Source organism: Eleginops maclovinus, chromosome 7, assembly GCF_036324505.1.
Source record: "Eleginops maclovinus isolate JMC-PN-2008 ecotype Puerto Natales chromosome 7, JC_Emac_rtc_rv5, whole genome shotgun sequence".
NCBI classification, from domain to species: Eukaryota; Metazoa; Chordata; class Actinopteri; order Perciformes; family Eleginopidae; genus Eleginops; species Eleginops maclovinus.
Window position 1 is genome coordinate 13,477,607 of NC_086355.1, and position 20,283 is coordinate 13,497,889.

Genomic DNA, 20,283 nt, shown 5'->3' on the forward strand with positions numbered 1-20,283 from the left:
ACAGACCGTAGGCTATTCAACGGGAGTTCAACAGTTTACGCACAAAACACAAACAAAACACATCATTTACGCAGTCACTGAAGGCAACCAAAATGATAGAAGCTTTATTCATAACACAGCTTGAAACAACAAACTCTGTGTATTTTAATGCAAATAGTTTAATCAAAACTCTGCAATACTTAAATATATATCTGTTGTATAATATAAGGAGCATTTAAGTACCATAGGAAAGACCTCGTCTGTCCTACACATCCAGTATTATTTCGATAATACGCGTTTTAATAATTTATAGAATTGTTTTCATTTAACGTTCTTATGTACTCACAACAGTAATGCATTAAATGCAAGATAGACATCACACAAAATAAAAGAGAAGCTTTAGAAATATGCAGGCCTGTGCCAGGAAATTACTTAATGTGAGAGGAAAAAACAGATACAGTAATTATTAATTATCAAAATACATAAATGTACAATGCTGGAGACTGCCAAGAGGTAAAACAGACAGTTCGGACTGCTTCCTGATCATTAAAGGGTTCAGGAAAACTCAAGCTCCTCCTGGAAGAAAATAAATACAATGGTTCAGGCATGTGTTGTGAAAACATTTGGCTATCATATTGCAATGGCTGTGTTTGAATTTGCTTACAGTAGATGATGTATTGTCAAAAGAATGAAGGCACTGCTAGGGATTGCTCTCTCCTTCCATTTGAACAACCCCACCAAACGATGGTGGTTCACCCTCTGCCACCTTAAGAGTGGAGTCTTTATCCCCTTCCACGTCTCTTTTTTCACCATCCTGTGATGTTAAAAAAGGGACACAATTTATGTCTCCCGGACTACATAAAAGGTGAAAAATAGTCTGCATTATATTTTTATATGTTTTTACAAGCCTATAAAACAACTTTATTGAGTACTACCAGTAGATGCAGTAAAGAGGTTTTCCCTGCACAACAAGCATTAATGAGCATGACGCCTCCAGTGAAAGGAGGAGTATCTCATTAGAGCAGGAATGCATGTTGCTCTATCATTAATTACTAATGGCCATTTGTCTATCTTGTCTTTATGTCTTTATCCTTATTGTACAGTCAAGAAGCAGTATTGCTCTGTTAGAAGTGCCCTTCTAACAGAGCAATACTGCATTAGTTTATGATTCAAAAAGGCTTAGCTGGTGTTTTTGACTAATGGTTAGAAAGTAGTCCTTTGCTTCTTTCATCTTTATTTAGATTTTAAGATGTAAGAATATGCTATCAAAACTCACCTTAAGCTCAGATAATCCTTTGGACTCTATGATGGATGAGCGATTTTGGGTTGGGGAGAAGGACGGTGAAACAGGCGACTGAGGCGACTGTGGCGACTTTGGCCCATAGGATATGGACTGGCTCCTTTTTACAGCAGAGGACACGGCCTGGGCAAAGCGGGATGGGGTTGCAGGAGAATAAGGCCTAGGGGCTGCAAAGCTCCTTAATTTTTCCAAGCTTAAACCTGTGGTTGGCTCTTTAGATGGCAAACTACTTTGCCTAGTCATTCGCATGAAGGCAACATTCTTGTTATCCCCCTTAGGGCTCAGCTCAACATTAGCGCTCCCTGTTGTCTCCTCTTGACACTGCAAGGGAGGTGGAAGAGGAGGGGGTGGTAACTTTGCTCTCTCTGCACTTCCTTGAGCAGAGCCAGGACTGGCATTAAGTTTCTTTTCTGCAGCTGAGGTGACATAATACCCAGGTGTTTTTTTGTGCTGTGCCAAGCGGAAAGAACCAGGCTTAGGTTTAGTTGCGGGCGGAATTTTCATCTCCTTGACCTCAGCTGGTGAACCTGCTTCAAATGCCCCGTTAGCCGAGGATGATATGTTTTCATCTGCTATAGGTAAACTTGTTGGGGGTGAGGAATGAATTGATTCAGGTATACTTCCATTAACAGTGTCTTCTGTAGTAGTAGTGCTAGTCATTAAGTCTTCCCTGGGTATAGTAGAGTGCAGCTCACTTTTTTCCTTAGAGTCCTTGGTTTGATCCATCGGCACTGTGATCTCTTCCAACTGAAGAGCACCGATATCGAGTCTCTCTTCAGGAGCATCAGGAGGAGACTCCAGTGTCAATGCAACTTCAAAATACCTCAGTTTTTCAAGAGATTTCTGAGGCACGATAGTGTAAGTTGTCATCCCCATCTTAGGGATGTAGTCTCTTGTCAACTCATTGGAAGGCTTGGGCTTTGGCTCAGAGTCCGTGGCATAAATAGATGGTGCCTTTGTTGTGGCGTGACCACTTGGGGTTGAATCTTGGCACGTTGAGGTCTCTGAGGTGTGGGGTAAGGCATATTTGAGATCAGTCTTGTCCAGTTCCTCCATTCCAGTGGCAATATCGTTTTTACCGGCTGTTTCAAAGGCAGGCGAATTAGCTGAGGAAGGGACTTCTTCCATGTGTTGTTGTGGAGGCACAGGTAGTGGTGCTAAATCTGTTTGCACTTGAGCAGCCTCTCCAATGGGGCGTGATATGATGGTGGCCACTGGGCTCTCCAGTCTGTCAGACTGCTCCCGGAGGGTTTCAGTGTGTGTCTGAACAGAGGCAAGTGCTTCTACATCTTGCATCACAGGAGGCGGAGGGAGGCTGCTGGTTACAGTGCTGCAATCTGTTTCGACACTTTGAGGTGCAGACGTTTCACAGATCTCCTGTTGGCTTACATTTTCAACTGGACATGGACCATTATCTGTACAAAAAAAATGAAAATGTGTAATGTGACAGTTGTGTACACTTTCATTGCTTCACTTTGGTGTAGTAAAGACTAGGAGCAATACATCTGCAGCACAGATATAGAAAATAGCACTATAATAAAGAGCAAACCCACTATTATCTGCCATTTCAGAAGAGTCTGTGCCTTCAGTTGTCGCCACATCACTCACAACGGCAGACTCATTCACTGTGCTCTGCAGTTGACTGTAAAAGTAAAGCAAAGAGAATGAATTAAAAGTATTGCCGGTGCAAGTGTTAAAACAAAGCTGAGGTTGGAGAATCATATTAGAGTTCGTACTTGCCATCTGAGGACAGATCATAAGACTGATCTTCCCCATTTGCCTCTGTGGACATTGTGCTCAGCATCTCAGTATCTGGGGACGGGAAATGCAGTGAAGCGTCAGCAGACATGCTGAGGCTGAGGCTGCTGTCCTCTCCCTGGGTATCACTAGCAGTTGCAGACATTAGAGAGGCAGTGGTCTCCTCTTGCTCCATAATCTCCTCCAGTGTGTTAGCAGCAGCCCCCCCTGTGATACAACATCATAAAATAGTCATGTAAAATCATTAACATTTACCATACCTGCTATTAAAGTCAAAGGTTGCAATGATGGTCAGTGGAGCATTCTACATCAGATGAAATCTATTATTTCAAGCACATGTGTTGGCTGTAAGACTTGGAAATGCTATGAAAATCTTTCACACAATTTGCAAATATTTTATAATATCTTAAATGCGTCGCAGTTTTGAAAAAAAAAGTATTTTGGTTGTTGTGTTTTCCCACCATATGAATAAAAAAAAATCTGTCATTTGATTTGTCTTAGTATTCACATGTAGATGTATTCATGCTTCCCAAAAAGAGGTTGCTTTGGTGAATGAGTTCCAAAAAAACAATCTTTAACATCACAGTCTCCCCTGTGTAGTTCTTAACTTAGCACTGTAAGGAAGTGCATCACAGAGGACCAGAAAGCAAAAGGAATTTCAAGGCTACTTAAACAAAACTGCAGCTTCACACTGTTCTCAGTTTCTGATCTATTTATCTACTGAGAGGCACTGGGCTGCTGGGGAAACAGCAGAGGAAGTGATGTGAACTTTAGTGTTTGAAATATGAAAGTAACGACAGTTAAGAAATGGTTTATGTAGACAACAGTCATAAAAAGTCTGGGATTACACTTTCTTATAATGAGCTCTGGGACACATATACTCACATGTAACAAAAACAGTTACAAAGGAGTAAATAAAGATAAAGAGGAGACAGTGGTTCAAATCAGTAGGCAAGAAATAAAACTATGGAGTGTGTAAAAAACAGGACAATAGTTTATCACACTGGATGGAGTGAAGTGATTTTAGCTTTGTAGTTGTTGCAATGCAAGCCAAACGAAATTGCCGGTTTGTTGATCAGACCTCAGTTTACTTTAGTTTTTGGGAAATATTTTTTGTTTTTGATTGAATTTGCTTTGTATACAGGACGGGTGGAGCTTCCCTCGCAGGACAATACAGTGAGGGGAAGATTTGTCTACACAATCACAGGAAAGTATTTCAAAGAAAGTTAATTATACTCAACAAAGGAAAACACCAGGGAATTAAAAACCTACAATAATCTTGAATGTACAAAAAAAACGACTATGTATGTTCATGGTTTTGATGTTTACAACTATATTTCAAAAAGGTACCTGAATATTCAACTGGAGTTATAAAGTAAGTTAACCTAACAAAAAAAAGAATGGATAATACTAAAAAGTATTCCTTGAGTTTATAGGTAAAAGACTCTAGAAACCAGAAAAAGAGGCAGACAAATGAAAACACTGAAAGAACGACTAAGGCAGTACGGAGAACAAGCAAGCAGAACTAGTGCAGCGTCATTTTCTTAGATGAAGCCCAAAAACAAAAATTAAGCAGAACTGATAATAGATTGATAATTTGGTATGCTCTTTCCACCCTAAACTAAGGTTTCTATGTATCCTGACAGGGCTGAAAAGGGTTTTTAAAATAAGCCACTAGGAGGCAGAAGAGTCATATAAGATAAAAACTAGACTCAGGCTACAACGTTTTTAAATACCTGTCCTTAAGGCCAAAGTACACATGACAAATCATGGATGAACAGGACTGGCAATATTCAACTCAGTGATGAAACAATAAAAAATGTACACACATTAAAAAAAAAAAACGAACCTTGCAAATTTTCATCCAGAGGAAGTTTTTCTAGAACGGTGCTTGGGGACGTGGGGGGCGGAGGAGCTTTGCGTTTGGTTCTCTTAAGCGACGACTCTGCCGAGGAGCCCCGACTCAAGCCACACATCTATGGTACACAACAAGATTTAAATATTACAACCAATGTACCAAATGGCTCTCATTAACATAATTGTTCAGGGCTATGCTGACATTTCTAAATATTCACTCACTTGGTCACCGTCCACCTGGGCATAAGGTTCAGAGTTGAGTCTTCGGCGAATGCTGAAATCGGACGGGCAGCTCTGAGACACCACAATTGGGGGTTGGGGGGCACGTCTCTTCTTTGGCACATCGGAGGGTAGTGTAGGGGAGCTAAACAAGGACGAATTGGAGCTAGGTAAGGCCATGCTGAGAGGTCGAGGCTTGATCACAAGCACAGGAGAAGCTGGGGCACTGGCTGTCGTTGCCTTTAAAGAACAAACATCCAATCAGAATATGATAAGAGGCCTGTTCCCAAACAACATTGAGCACGTCAACCAATGGCAAGCCAAAGTAAACAAACCTCCCTCTGAACATTTTGAGTAACTCTCTGATACAGCTGTATATTTGCATAATCAGTACATAAAAGAAGAAGCTGCATTACCTGGTCAGATTTTTTCTTGCTTTTTCTAAATTTGCTAAAGAGGCCTTTATTTTCTTTCTCTTTTTGATTTTTATCTTTGCCCGGCATGACTGCTCCTGCAAAAAACAGTTGAGAGATAACATTGGTGAGAATGATGACTGCTCTGATAAAACAGTCAAACAGTTTACAAACAAATACCTGCATGCACGGGTGAGGCTGGAAACACAGGAGAAGCAGATTGTCCTGCAGATCCATCAAGCATACAATTTATCTCAGAACAAGCGATATAAACAACATAACATGCAAAGTGAGCTGATGAAGTAAATTATTAGTATGATAAAATCTTGTGCCATACGAAGCAAAGCAAAAATAAGTACTTACCGTGCATATCTCTTGCATAAACCTCCCTTATTGCATAATCATTAAGAGAGTTGGACAAGTCCAAAGGGGCCAGTGATTCGACATCTCTCAACAGAACTGTAGTCTCTATGTCAAATTCACATTTCTCACAGATTGCGGGTAAGTGATCAGAAAGGGGAACTCGAGGACTGACTCGTAATATAGTCTTCTGGGTCTTTTTGTAGTTTATCACCATCCGAACAGTTGCCTAAAGAATACAAAAGATACCACCTTATTTGATAAAAGCTAACTCAACATGCAAATAATGAATTGTGTCATGCGTTGAGTGTACCTCAGGCATCTGGGGACCTGTCTTCTTGTTTTTATCCGCCCCTTTAGGCTTAAGTATGATCTTCTCTGCATCCAAAGTTCCTACGAGAGCATTTGGCTTGAGTTTGCTGTTGTTCTTCTTGGCAGTGACCAGTTCTAGGGTGTGGCTTGATGGGTTCAGGTGGTACTTTGCACAAAGTGTCACCAAGAGATCCATTATAGGTTTGCTGAAAGACATGAAGGACACGACAAAACAGAAACCAATAATTTGTACAGCATGAGGGGACACTTGCAATGAAATCTGGTAAAGTGCCAGTGACACATGCAAAATAAAACATTATGATGAAAGCAATTTTGAAAACAAAGGAAAAATATGTCTATTTGACAGTTTTAGTAAATTAATTGACTCGTGTGGAAACAATAAAAAGCAGTAAGTTACAGTAAATTACAGTAGCAAGAAAGTCACATGGGGCTTTTGCAACACTGATAACAGTTTATCAGTATAATGCCATTACCCTCCAAATAAAGCCTTAACTCTGTTGTGTAGGCACTTAGAAAGGGTTTAGAGAAAGAAAATAATTATGTGCTTAATCCTTTCATATTGGTTTGGTGTTAGTTGTTTCTCAAGAGGCCAAGGTGCAAAAAACACCCGGGAGAGATTGTTTGTAAACTGTGTGCATTGTGAGAGAGATAATGATATCTAAAGTATACTCTGTTAATGGAAAGTATGAGCTGTGTGAATGAGTAGACTAATTGAAGGACAGCTTGACACAGAGATGTGTTGACACATGTAAGTCTATAGTTGGTGCGGACCTAGCTGATGATTTCAAGACTATTATCTGTGTCCTTATTGCGACATAGCATGTAATCATGAGATAATCTTTTGAGTTTGAGATGCAAAAGCTCTTTAATCCTAGCTTGTATCATTTGTTGAGAGAATAGAAATAACATTTGTACAAATTGCCAAGTACAAATATGAACTTTAACCTCTGCATTACTCCACCTATCTGACTCAGTCTGACTGGAACTGTTTGTAATGACTGAAAGTGACATCATAATCTACTGTTTAAATGTAGAATTACAATGTTCAGTATGAGCTAAAACACAATGATCCTGCTCAAATTGCATTGCAGTGGTCAAACTATACCTTCCATGGACCGTGGTCATTTCTTCCACTCCGTCAGGCAGAACCACGACCAGAGAGAGATCTTTATCAATGAGGTTCTCCTTCTGGTCCATGGCTAAATGAAGGTTTCCTGGGTACCACTGGGAGTAACCTGGGGAATCCAGCTTCTTTAGTCCTGGCGGGGATGGTGCTCTGCTCTTGGTCGACACCCTGTAATTAAAAAAGATAAATTATTTTCAGAGTTGCTTTAGCGATTGTGAAAAGTCTGCTTTGCTTTAACACAGGACACACATGTTATTACTTTACAGGTGACTACGAATGGTTCTCCACTTAATGTGCATGTGTGTGTATTTTTTTAAGTCATTAAAACAGTTTCTGCTATCCTACACAATAATCTGATTGAAAATCAAAGTGCAGCAGACAGCATGAAAGGAATCCTTTCTTCCTCAGGTTTTAAAAAGCAGTGAGGCTATTACATAAAAGAGCTCAAGTCCACTTTGCAAACAAGTCACAAGACAACCAAGTGGACAGATTTACTCATTGAGCCTGAAGAAATGGCTGTGAATGGACAGACATGTGAGAGATAATAAGACACAAGATGGAGACCACAGTTTCTGTAACTGTGTTTTATAGTGAATGTTGTGGTTTAATTACATTTAAAGTGTAGTGTGTGTTGTTCTGTAAAGAGGGGCAACACCAAATTCACTAGCGGACATCACTTGGTGTGCTAGGAACACATTTCAGTTTTGAAGGGCATGTTTTTTTTAGTGTTTGTCTTTGTTTAACGTTACGGAAAAGGTGTCAACACAGTGTAGGAGAGAGCAGTCATGTGAGAGATACAGACTGACCCAGTAAGGCCCAGGCCAATATATTTCATATACTGTACAACTAATTCATTCTTCCCAAGGTTTTCTGTCAGCTGGCCATCTGTTAGAGAGTCATACATAGTAATTCTATGACGTATTTCAGATAATTACACCATTCTTCTAATGCTCCCCTAGAGGTTGTGAACAATGAAAACCTGCTGTCTGTAAACAAAAAAATTGTGAAAAAATGTGACTTAAACCAGGTCATTATAATATGGTTTTTACCTCCATGGCAATTAATGTAAAGTAAATAAAGCCAATGCGGAAGAGTCTTACACTTCCTTCTTAATTAACTTGTTACCTCAAAAAATGTTTTTCCTAATAACGTTATAGTCTCATTTGCTGTCTGAACTTCATTACAGTGTTACATTTTGTAATGTATGCTCCACATTTTTGTTGCCTGAATTTTTTATTTGCATTAGATTGTACTATTCTTCAACCTTGCGTACCACTTTATTTTCTAAAAAACAAAGATGGTAATGGCCAACATGACAAACAAATGTTCATTTATTATATTCAGTCCATGGTTTTAACACGTAATGCATGATGTTTGGCGTTATTATTCGCTTTAAATGAAAAGCTATGGATTGTATTGTGTGAAACATACCAATACATAAAGTAACACTGTGGTACTGCAATGTTATCAAGTTGTTCAGTGGGTCAAGGAATCAATAACCTTAGAGACATTCAAGTGTCACCTCATTCAATCTGCACATAGATAAAACAGTCATTTGCAGACCCAATGCCTTGAATTATAGCCTGTAATGTCTCTGGTGGGGGCACTGCTTATTCAAACAGAGGAATCCGAGCAATGCAAGGTCACAGGCTCCACTGAGGCACGTCTAGCAAAGGATTACTAGTCTTGCTATGGGGGCTGATGTCCTTAAATACTAAGGCTATGCCATACATGTATATGAAAACACAGGCCCACACATTTGATCATTCAGTGGTTACTGCTGTTAAACATCTATTGAGTGACGGTACTAGGATTACAATACAGACTACACTTTCAAAAGGAAAAGTCAACACAAACCTCTTCTGAATTTTGTGGAGATTGAAAGTGTTGCAATTGGCTGCACCAACAATACCAGCTAATATCTTAGCATGCTATTGCAAGTTGAAGATGTTTTTGAAATCGCTAACTACAGTATAACACAATGTGCCACAAATCAATGTAAAAAATAATGAACAAGTTACTATCACTAACATCCTCCATCACACTGTTCATGTCCTGATATGACCAGTGTTGTTTTCTAGCAACTGACAATACATCACATGGCTTTCTCGTTAATGTTGTACAAGTTTCACAATTTCAGACACAGCCACAATGTCGGAATTATTTTTGTCATGCTTTAGTGTCTGCCTTTGTTGAACCATGTACTTGTCAAGATTTTAAATCCAATGGTGTTTCTGAGGAATCACTACTGCTTCCCTCGACCATAGGTCAGACAAACACACAGGCAGTACAATCACTTGAGAAAACTAGGACCTGAAGCAGCAACAACGGAAAAAAACACAGGACAGAACACAGACTGTTTATCTGTTCATCTTTAAGCAAACAGCTCCAGTAGCAAGGATGATAACATCATAAAATCTTGCACTGACAATAATGAACAAACCCAAATGAAATCCTGAATACTCATTTTGTTGACTCTGAAACTGTGTTTTTGAAAGTAACACCTTTGTTCATGGTCCAACTGCAGACCTCTCTCCAGGGGACCCCTGGATTTGGTTATGCCAGCTATTCCAAAATCTGATATGTAACCCATTAGTGTGTTTGCAGATCCCTTAAAGAGCTATTACTGATGTACTAAATCAGGTTACACCAATACAACTTAGAAAATGTTAGAAAGACTTAGGGGATGTTTATTTTGTAGCCTGGACACTTCTGTAGCAGGAAGCATCACATGATGTACAGTATGTTCAAATTGAGGCCAGAATATATGTTAAGGTGAACTGACAATCTTTTGCAAACGTATGTTATTTCTCTGTATCCACAACCATGGAGAAAAGTGTCGGTAGTGTATTTGATAATCAAGCTTGCTGACCTTGAGCATTTAGTCTAACAGCATTGGTTTGCAATTTAAGTAGTATTGTTTCCATGGTTACAATATTTAGCAAGTCCCTCTTGCAGTTACTTAGCACAGAGGTTAAATTGCCAACAGCAACTTTGTTTGATGTGTCCTTTTTTAGGTTTGAGATCTGCTTTGTATAAGGTATGAAATAAACTTAAATCTCCATTCATCAATTAAATAATTGGGAAAGACTTGGGTAGAGCGACCAAGACTACCACCTACTTATAAAACAGAAGTATCATTGTTCTGTTTGTAAAACCAACACATTTATATGGTTTAGTCTTGCCCCCTCTCATCAGCTTGGTTTCTAACGGCAGCCTCTTTTAGCAAACAAGGCAAAATAAATCCACTGCAGATCAGACAGCAGACAAAGCTCACAACCAGCTGGTGAAGACAGACAAACATCTAAAGAGCAAATGTAAGACATTTTTCTAAAGGGTTGCTGTAGACCAACTGAAGTTCAAGGCAACTGAAAGCAGACACATTAGACATACAATTATTATAAAAAGGTAAGGTCTCCTGATCGACCATTCTCACTGCACTTGATTGTCAATTTGACAGATCCAGATGACTGAAATGAAAAGTAAACAGCTCAATCTGCCTGCCATCCTTTCCTTTAAATCAGTGTGCAGTAACTATACAGCCACATGTAAAGACTGTATGTCTCTTGTTTGAGAAAATAATAGCTCAAATGTGCAACAAAGGGATTTCCCGAGTCCCCTTCTGGTCAAAACACACCTGGATAACCTGAAGAACAAAACAATAATTACTCCTACAGTTCTGTTTACAGGCAGCCACTTTACTCGTATTACAATCTGTTATAGCCAAGTGTCTCTTTACCATTTTAAATCATTCATGTTTTGGCCTTTAGCAAATCATTGCAGTCCAAAGTATTGCAGTTATACTCTGTTGATGGCTGACAATTTTTAGTCATGATAAATATGTTTCTGAAAAAAATTGCCGTGCACATTTCTCATTGTGTGTAAGTGCTTGTACAGAATGAGACTCTTCCTGTACCACCTTGAGCAAATCTACAGTAATATCTATCTGTTTGTGTCATTCATAGCATGCTGTGAATTTTGTTTTATGTTCAACCTGAATGTTGCTTTCAGTGAGATCAACCTTGTTTAATACTAAGTAACTTACTCATGCCATGTTGCCATGACGTTTGCTGCCATTATTTATTGTCCCCAGTAGAGGAAACTTTTGGTATGGCATAAACAGTATGCATGTTACTCTAACACTGTGATTGTACGATAGGCAACATCCGGGATCAGCAGAGGTTCTGTGTTGAGGTTTTGAAGTGTGACCCTTCTCAACCCTATACACATTTACATATATATATATAAAACACTTAGAAAGGTATAGCGAAGATAGGAAAGGAGTGTTTGATGAATATTCCTTCACAGACTACACATGGTAGGTGTGTGAATCCACTAAATATGACCATGAAATCTCTGCACAACAGAGAGACTAGCTAAAACAGGTATTCACACTGTGGCCTGTACTGGGTACAAAGTCCTGATTTCATGGCACAGGCTGTTTATTTGGCAATGGGATTATAATCGTTTAGAAGCACTGTTACTAAACTTCTCTTTTTCCACACATTTCACAAATGCTGTAAAACTGAGCCGTATTGATTTAAATGATACAGCCGTCATGACTCATGTGCTTTTTAAAAGAAAAAACATGCCATGTGATATTTCAATACATTTGTATGGGTGAAATGCTAACTAGCCATGCCTCGGGTTCAGTGTCAGGGTCAGCATAGTTTATACAGTGTCATCAGTGATTTTGTCAAGACACCTCGAGCAGGTGACAGACACGGACACACAGGCCAGTTTGTTTGTGCCATCCAGGCCTGTGCTTTTTCAGAAGCCCAGGATGTGTTGCTGAATAAGGGGAGACGTGTTGAAGCTTGAATGCGCCGAAGCCTCATTCACAGGACTTCCCTGGGAGGTCTGACGGTCTGACACTCACAAATAAGCCCATTCAAAACCAGAGGAGATGCTTTAGAGAGGTGATCACACACTACCTAGAAATGATAGGCCTGTTGTCATTGTGCCATTTGTTTAGTTTGATCACACACCGATCTCCTGAGGTTCAATAGTGTAAACAAATGAACCCTGAAACCAATATGTACCATGAAATATTTTTTAGATTTGCTGTTGGATGAACTGGCTTGGTTTAACTGCAACCATTAATTGATTTCTGATGTGAATGTGTTAAATGCCTTAGAGGGATATGCAAGATTACTTGACACAGTGGGGAAAAAGATCAAAATGAGCTTGATTATTTTCAAGTAGAACTTAAACTGACAATCCTCGTGGTGATAAAAGAAGCGATAGACTAGTATAATATCCAGATGCTGCTCCTTGAGTAAAAATACTCAAAATACTTTTGTGCTTACCGTATGTGTGAAAAGATGGAATGAGAGAGAGAGGCACCAGAGAGGAAGTTTGAATAATGGTAAAAATACAGATCTGCACTAGAGTAATAAAGTAACAGTGTAACAGAAAAATGAAAAAATAATCTTAATATCAGCAGCAGTCAAGCAGCTGAACAAAGGAAAATCCAAATTCCCCACATTCCATTATACTTTGTTCCAGCCGGCATGACTTTTCCAAGAAAAATGCCAGTCATTTCCATGGTATTTTTTCCAACCAAATCAATTAAAAACCCTTCAGGCAAATCCGGGATCGAATGCAGCAATGAGCAGGTGGGAGCAGCTCGGAGATGAAACTGGACCCAAACATTGGTTAAAATGTTACTTTCTTTTGAGGTTCTAAGAAGGTGGAGGATTAGCAAAAAGGCCTACTGTGGTATGTTCGCAGCTGCTGGGTAGAAGGATGGCCCCTTAGGAAATGGTGGGTTCATGTACAAAGAAACAAACACATTTGGTTAACCCTTCTGCTGCTCATTCACACTTTCAGACAACACCCAAATTATTTTAAGAAACAACAGCAACAATGTAATGCTCGGGTGACCAAAACACATTACCAGAAACTAGCAGTACAGTCAGATACACAGGCTCAAACATGTCCAACACACCCTCCACTTCAAGTCACAACAGATAGACTGCTAACCTCCGAATAAAAACATTTAGTACACAAAAATGTCAAGGTCCTATCCAACACCTTGAGAAGTCAGTGACAGGACTGCTGATAGCACAACAGGCATTACATGAGAAAGATCCAGGAATTGGGAGAGCAGGTGTTACAGACCTGCTTTTCCTCTAACAGTGCCAACATTTTATTCCACGCGCTTACCTCTTTGCCTGAGATTATCTCTGCTCAAATAATTCCCATCCTGTTGTGTATGTCCCATGAGTAGTTGGACAGACTGAACTATATTATCATGACATCAAAAGGCCCACCTTAATGCCACACCCAAGCTGTGACATCAGAAATCTGTGTCTACCCCCTGACTGTGTCTCTGCAAGCTCAAGCTCACAGTGGCACTCCCCCCGCAGTCATGAGCGGAAAGGTAAGCAGCTTTGCCTCCCTGTGCAGACATGAACCTGTGGGTGGGGCCAATGCACTGAAACACTGAAACTCACTGCAGCATATATGTTCACTTTAATAGCGCAGGAACCAAGACAAAGACTAGAGGAAATAAACGTACATGATGTGTTTTAATCATGAATGATACTTCTAATCATGATGGTGAAGAAGTGATCATACTAAATCAAGAGGAGTGAGAACTACTGAAGGAACTGTGAATCCTCTCCACTCTATAATTTAATCAGGTACTTTTCCAGTGTTTGCTTTTCATTACAAAAACACTGGCAACTTTTCAAAAACACACCTTACTTTTGCAGAACTGACTCATCTGTAAATTATGCTAGAACAGTTGTTAGTAGAGCGTTAAAGACAAACAAGGCGTGAAACTAAATACAGCATATTCGGTAGCTATATGTAAAACCCTCAGGATCCTAACAGTTGTATTGTGTTGAATGTTTCCTCTGTTATAAAACTCCCACAAAAAAAGTATTGATTGAATAATCGTAAAACCTGCTTTGACGTAAAACCTAAACACGAGAAGGGGTGACTTGCACAATATTCTACACTGCGCTAAGAAGCATCCGGGTACAATTGTAAACTGTCAAAAGAAGCTGTCAGCACCTTGCACTTAGCCAAACCAGCCAGAGAATGAACAGCCTTTCGAAGTTATTTTCTGATGTTGTCATTGCAAAATGAATCAACACTTGAAAATACATTCAAATTAAAAAGCTTTCAAACTTAAAAAGCAAAGTCTGTACACCCCCTGGTACAGAAGCAATAAATCTGACTTTCCATTGTGAAATAAGAAGTCATTGCCAGTGCGTTATCACTAGCCTTACACTTTCAACTAAGCATGTGCAACCAAATGTACAAACACTCCCCCCCAAAGAAACATCATCAGATGATAAGAAGGTGAATGGAGACGTAAGTGTGTAGAAGTCGGCAGGAGTTAAGGAGCGGGGTGGAGTTAAGGAGTCTCATGTCTTATAGAAAGAGGAAGGGGGGTGGGGGGGGGGGAAGTCCCTGAGGAAAGACAAAACACAGAGCCAGAGCCACAGCTGGTAATTTGGTGAGAGGTCACTCACAGTAAACACAAGCTTTTTACAGAGGGTCTGGAAAGGCCATTACTTCCTAAGCAGTGTAGGATGGAAGGAGATTAGGGGGGGAAAGAGTACATGGACCCTATGAGAACTTCCCACTTCCTATGCGTATCGTTTATGATTGTTGGAAAAACAAAACAAATATTTTCCCACAGCACAGGCCTGGTAACACTCAAACTCTCAGGGCATCCTGAACACCATCATGTATAATTCTGACTGAAATATGTAAGGCCCCACCTTGTGACATTATTAGCTTTTCTATGCAGCGTGTAATATCCGTCGGTCATGATCCGCTTCATTTTCACTTAGTATTATGACTCCCATGGTGCTCACTTGTGCACTACGTGTAGTACAGTGCATCAGACTGAAGTAGACTAAGGGTAAACTAGAAGGTCTGACAGCCATTTAAGTAATGATATTTGAGATTATACGACAGGGGTGTCCAAACTACGGCCCGGGGGCCAAATGCGGCCCGCAGGCAATTTTGAATCGGCCCTCAGCAAATTCTAAAAGTATAATGGAATATGGCCCACAAATTAAACTTTTGCTTGGCTTATATTTTACTTTTCAAATACATGTTAAAATATATTAATGAGCCCAATTTTCAAAAAAATTCAGTCATTTAAAATTTAAAACATTTTCTCACAAATCTTAGTTGATAAAAACAAAACCTAATTTGTTCTGAAAGCATTTTCAGGTATCGCACATTATTCACCTACATTTTATCTGTTTTGCTAACTTATAACTTAACTTTTGAGGCAATATTCACCTCTATAAGTGGCCCAGCTCTCCGTATATTTTTCTGTATGTGACCCTCTGTGAAAAAAGTATGGACACCCCTGTTATACATCATCTCTCAGTTCCTCATACAATGACCCCAAACAGCAGATGTCATTCTGCTCAGTGAACTGGGGTCTGCTACGGTACATTACCCCCACCTTATCTCAGAGCAGATCAGATATTTTTCCTTTAAGACTGTGCTGAAACAAACCTATGTTTCTTCAAAGAAAATAAACAACTTGTGATGACTTGACCAAATAACAGTTGTTGTTTAAGATCAACATTTAGGAAATAACACCATAACTTGCTGGGAGAGAAAGTTCCCCCTTGAGCCATGATTATAACTATCACACTGCATCCTTTCATGTGAAACAATGCAGCGTTGTCTGCAGTGGGGCATCTTTCAAAAGGCACAGTAGCATGCTTTCCCCCTCTCACACATCACATGAACTGAGGTTTATAATGTCACAATGCATGCAGTAATGTTGCATCAATAAACATTCAGTATCCTATTGCAATGCTAATAGTGTAAACAGAATGTTCAGTGCAGCACATAACCTCGATTTCATTTCATTTTGATGTTAGCAGGGTTACACCCTATCTCGCATGCAATCTCAAAGCAAGCACGACACAACAGCGACATTTCAATGTCACATTCAGAAGAGAAACTTTTGCTTCTTTACTGCAACTTTCACACTGAGAATAACTGAGTGGCCTACATTAACTTGTTAACATATGTACTTGTGTTCCCCTGTAAATAGCATGATCTAAATCTGACGTTAAATTGCAACTTGAACAAAAAGCAGCCCCTCAGAGGCATAATGAAAAACAGCTGTAATAGAAACAAAGTGACTGGATTTTTAATAAAAAGTAGCTCTGCTGCTTACTTACTGATGCTAGTCTGAATATCCTCACTGTAACAGCTGGATGATGTTTGTTTGTGTCATGCCGTGTTCCATTAGCTTGCTGCAGTGTGTCAGGAAATGATGATGTTCAGTATGTCAGTTCATTCCCAATCTGATAGTATGCAAAATTCACCACAGAAACTACTGCTATCATACCCATACCCACAAATATCTGGGTGGATACAACAGAATAAAAATGTCCATAGTTATACTGCCATCTTGAGAACCATTTCAAGGTGTGCAGTTTTTATATTTTCATTTTATACCTGGCCATTGTTATCTTAATATAGGTTTAAACTGGGATTTATTATTTGTCATTAATTGAATAAGCGCTAGACAGTTTGTTAAACACACCGGTAGTAAACTCAAGAAATGCCATTCATGACTGGCTAGGCTTTTATGATTAATATCTCATGTACACAAGACAAACACTGATAATGGAGGTCATGCAAATCAAATCTATTTGTTCCTCTGTCGCATACAATGTTTAAATGTTATTGGAGATAAGTAAAAGTTTCTATTGAGAGCACACAAAGGACTGCTTCATGCTAGGTCATTCTGAATGTTACACAGGCCGAGAGTGGGAGGCATCCAACTGTTATGCCCTGGACGAGCGCATAACAGAAACAAAGAGGGCCCAAGACTCCAGGTCAGGCAGCAAATCTCTTCACACAGACCACTGTGCACAACATCAATATTATACAAGTACATAATCATGTCTACTTTAGAGATAAAAGCAAAATAAGCGTTAATAACCAGCAAACTGTGTTTCATTATGCTCATAACTGTCCAGTGAGAAGGTTTCACTTGTGTTTATGGTCAATGCTGTGGCTTCAGAGTGGTAACAAAGGCAGCCCATTATTCCCTGTCCGCTGGACGTTAGCCATTCTGTCTGTTAGCCCTGTGAGGCAGAAGGCATCCAAGAGATAAAACAAAAGGCACACTAGCTCATTGCCAGGACAAGCTTGCAGGGCAATAATGCTGATTTTCCTATTGCTTTATTACATCTAGTGGGGGGATGTCTTTGAATGACATCCTTTATCTTGCCTTTCGAGTACAGAAGATCTGAGTGGGCTCTCTGAGGGCAGCATGCTGTAGACCAAATTATACATTTTCCTGAATGAAGAAAGCCTTGTTGTCTCTTGGGGATTGTTTTGAGTGGAAAACACTGTGTTATGCGTCAGTGTTCTCAGAAGCCTTGAGCTTTGTCTATTTTGTCTTTTTTATAGACAGATGGGGAGCCTTAAAGTTGATCACACAGAAAAAGCTGTGACTATGTTTCAACTCGCCATGCCCACTTGCTTAAAGTGTCTACGTTCCGCCAGCCATCATTTTCAGCTGTAGACTCATGTGAGCAGCTGTGCCCTTGGGCTGCCTGCATATCGAGAAACAGCTGTGAGGATTCACGATACCTTAACTAATTCCACATTCTGCCCCAAGGAAAGCCAGCCATGTGAAATCATGGTTTAAGGTGTGTCCAATTAGCAGGGCCAGCTCCAAGCAGCACACATTTAGTTTGAGTTGAATTTATTCATATACATATTAATGATAATAAAATACACAGGTTATATTTAAGTGAATATTTTGACTTTTGCATTGAAATTATTACTTTTCCAATCACCATAGTAAAGAAAAAAAGCTCTCTGATGTTGTTAAGGCCATCTTATTGTAAATACAAATGTATTTTATGCACTGGCGCCCCCTCTTCATCAGCCAGCCTACTGATTCTGGCAGATTCAGTATTTGGATTAAAACATGTAGCATAGAATTCAGGGTCACATGAAATCGTCACATATGACTGCATTTGAGGCAGCAAGTTTATTGGCTCCAAATATGAGAAGCTTCAAATAAGACAGAGAACATGTGCGTCTCCCTCCCACACCCCACCTTATAGCAGAGTGCGGTTTACTTTTCCAAATAACAGTCAAACCACAGAAAGATTTACGTTGTCTGCTGCTCTCTACTGCCAGGGAGTGTGGCTGTGCTCCCAGATTACACAATGCTTATGAAATATGATTATAGGTCACATCATGAAACTTTTTTTCTTTGTAAACTGCATAAGATTGTCTCAATGCTATTTTTACGAACGGGAAACGACAGCAAGGCAGGACTGGAAACTTTGCATAGCATGGAATACTGGATTATAAATAATATGTCAAATTCTCCATTCCACCTCTAATTTAAATCTCAAAAACTCAGCTAAATGCCAAAGGAGTGCCAAAGTGTTGACTCTGTGAAAGAGCTCTGGAAACTCACTCCCCCTTTTTTTAATGACTCCATATAAGCAGCTGACATCATCTCCCCGAACCAAAACTGATTTCCATCATGTCATAATGCACAGCGCCCTTCTACTGTGATTTTCCCTGACAATTGTAGTTGACCTATCGGTATTTTATAGAGTATCAATTTCAAACTCAAGGAACGCATGATTTTCACAAGGAGAGCAATAATCAGGCTCATCACAGAGACAGAAGAGGCAGAATGTTTGCCTGCTTAAATACTTCCCATGACCTCTACATGTGGTCAAGGCAATTTCTCAGTAAAACCCTGAGAGCAGGAAATGAGGAGAGTTCAAAGGTTGAAACGTCTGCAAAAACTGTGACTTCCCCTAGATGTACTGCATTAAAGGAATGTTAGTTATAATTTGCATGATTTAGGTGAAAACACATGCACACTTTGAACAGACTCCTATTTTAAAACAGCTGGGTGCCTGCTATCAATTAGCATAGGGAGTCATGGGAGGATTTTGATGGTATTTGTGCATAATGACATAATTCAAAATGTATCTTTTTGATACTTATATATTCCAAATAATAATGTCAGTTTCATTCAGGGTTTTCTCAGTTAAAGATAAATGCTGAATAATATTTCTAAAATGTTAAGTAAAAAAGCCTACTGGACACTCATGATCCTCTTAGATTTTATGAAGGAAATAAACACAGATGACAGCTGGCAAATGACATTTCAACTTACCTTAGACTAGAGTTCCGTGGATGGGACTGGGATCCATGATCATCCATGACTAAACTCATTGGTTTAACGAAATCCCTCGGACTAGTCAAACACAAACAAAAGGCACAATTCATCTTTTTAGCAAAGGCTTACATAATATGTTAAAAAGGCTGGTCTAACCTTCTGCTTTCAAGTGATGCAAACTGGCAAATACTAAAATATGGGCGAATCCCACATGAGGTCATCAGCTTTTCAGTCCGTTTTTACTTATTTTCTACTGGAAAGATTGCAAACGATTCAACACATGCAGCCCAATAAGCATGTCTTACCATGAATATACTTGGCTTTGGAGGCAGTAGTCAACTTCCATCAGTCTTCAAAAAGGTAAAGTTAGTTGTAGACTGCTCCAAACTGATTTTGCTGGGGAAAATTATCCATTATTCGGCTCTGAAGTTCCGTGTTTTGCGCCTTTTAGGCAAACCATTCCAGTGTAGTAAAATGTGTTTCCCCCTCCTTTTAAATTACAAAGTCTGGCATGTTTAAATCATTTTCCCACCGTAGACCACTCTGCCAACTTTTCCCCGCACATCCAAAAGCCTGCATCGCAATATTGAGCTGCAAATATGGGGCGTCTCTCAGATCCAGTTTACCTTCACTCCAGGATTCAGATGTTTGGCATAACAGTATCGTGTCCAAGTTGACATATCGGCAATAACACACACATCAACAACCCAACATAACCGTGACTTCCAAAACAACACAAGTCTTTATTTTCACATTAAATGCATGAAAACACATC

At 39.6% G+C, this 20,283-nt stretch overlaps 1 protein-coding gene across 5 annotated transcripts; it reads right to left on the reverse strand.

Annotated features, from left to right (window-relative positions):
- Positions 1 to 78: 78 nt before the first annotated feature.
- Positions 79 to 20,183, reverse strand: cobll1b (cordon-bleu WH2 repeat protein-like 1b). Of its 5 annotated transcripts, none has more exons than XM_063887232.1 (14): positions 19,814 to 20,183; positions 19,506 to 19,586; positions 7,325 to 7,513; positions 6,200 to 6,404; positions 5,890 to 6,115; positions 5,707 to 5,751; positions 5,530 to 5,624; positions 5,117 to 5,353; positions 4,887 to 5,013; positions 3,016 to 3,244; positions 2,833 to 2,921; positions 1,256 to 2,694; positions 644 to 793; positions 79 to 555 (listed from the first exon to the last, which is right to left on the reverse strand). In XM_063887232.1, exons 1-13 carry the CDS (start codon positions 19,852 to 19,854, stop codon positions 680 to 682), a joined length of 3,117 nt encoding a protein of 1,038 aa, XP_063743302.1. In that variant the 5' UTR covers positions 19,855 to 20,183; the 3' UTR covers positions 79 to 555; positions 644 to 679. The 5 variants fall into 5 exon arrangements, with proteins under 5 accessions (XP_063743302.1, XP_063743307.1, XP_063743303.1 ...); XM_063887237.1 differs by lacking the exons at positions 19,506 to 19,586; positions 19,814 to 20,183 and adding exons at positions 13,063 to 13,100; positions 13,514 to 13,647; XM_063887233.1 differs by lacking the exon at positions 5,707 to 5,751.
- Positions 20,184 to 20,283: the final 100 nt, after the last annotated feature.

What these genes read in the sequence shown, in the direction of transcription:
- cobll1b (XM_063887232.1), bottom strand. Translation starts at nt 19,854, where the DNA reads ATGGAAGTTGACTACTGCCTCCAAAGCCAAGTATATTCATG. An exon ending in AGCCTCACCCGTGCATGCAG is followed by an intron (nt 5,625 to 5,706) that starts GTATTTGTTTGT and finishes TGTTTTTTGCAG; the next exon opens with GAGCAGTCATGCCGGGCAAA. An exon ending in GCAAGAAAAAATCTGACCAG is followed by an intron (nt 5,354 to 5,529) that starts GTAATGCAGCTT and finishes TGTTCTTTAAAG; the next exon opens with GCAACGACAGCCAGTGCCCC.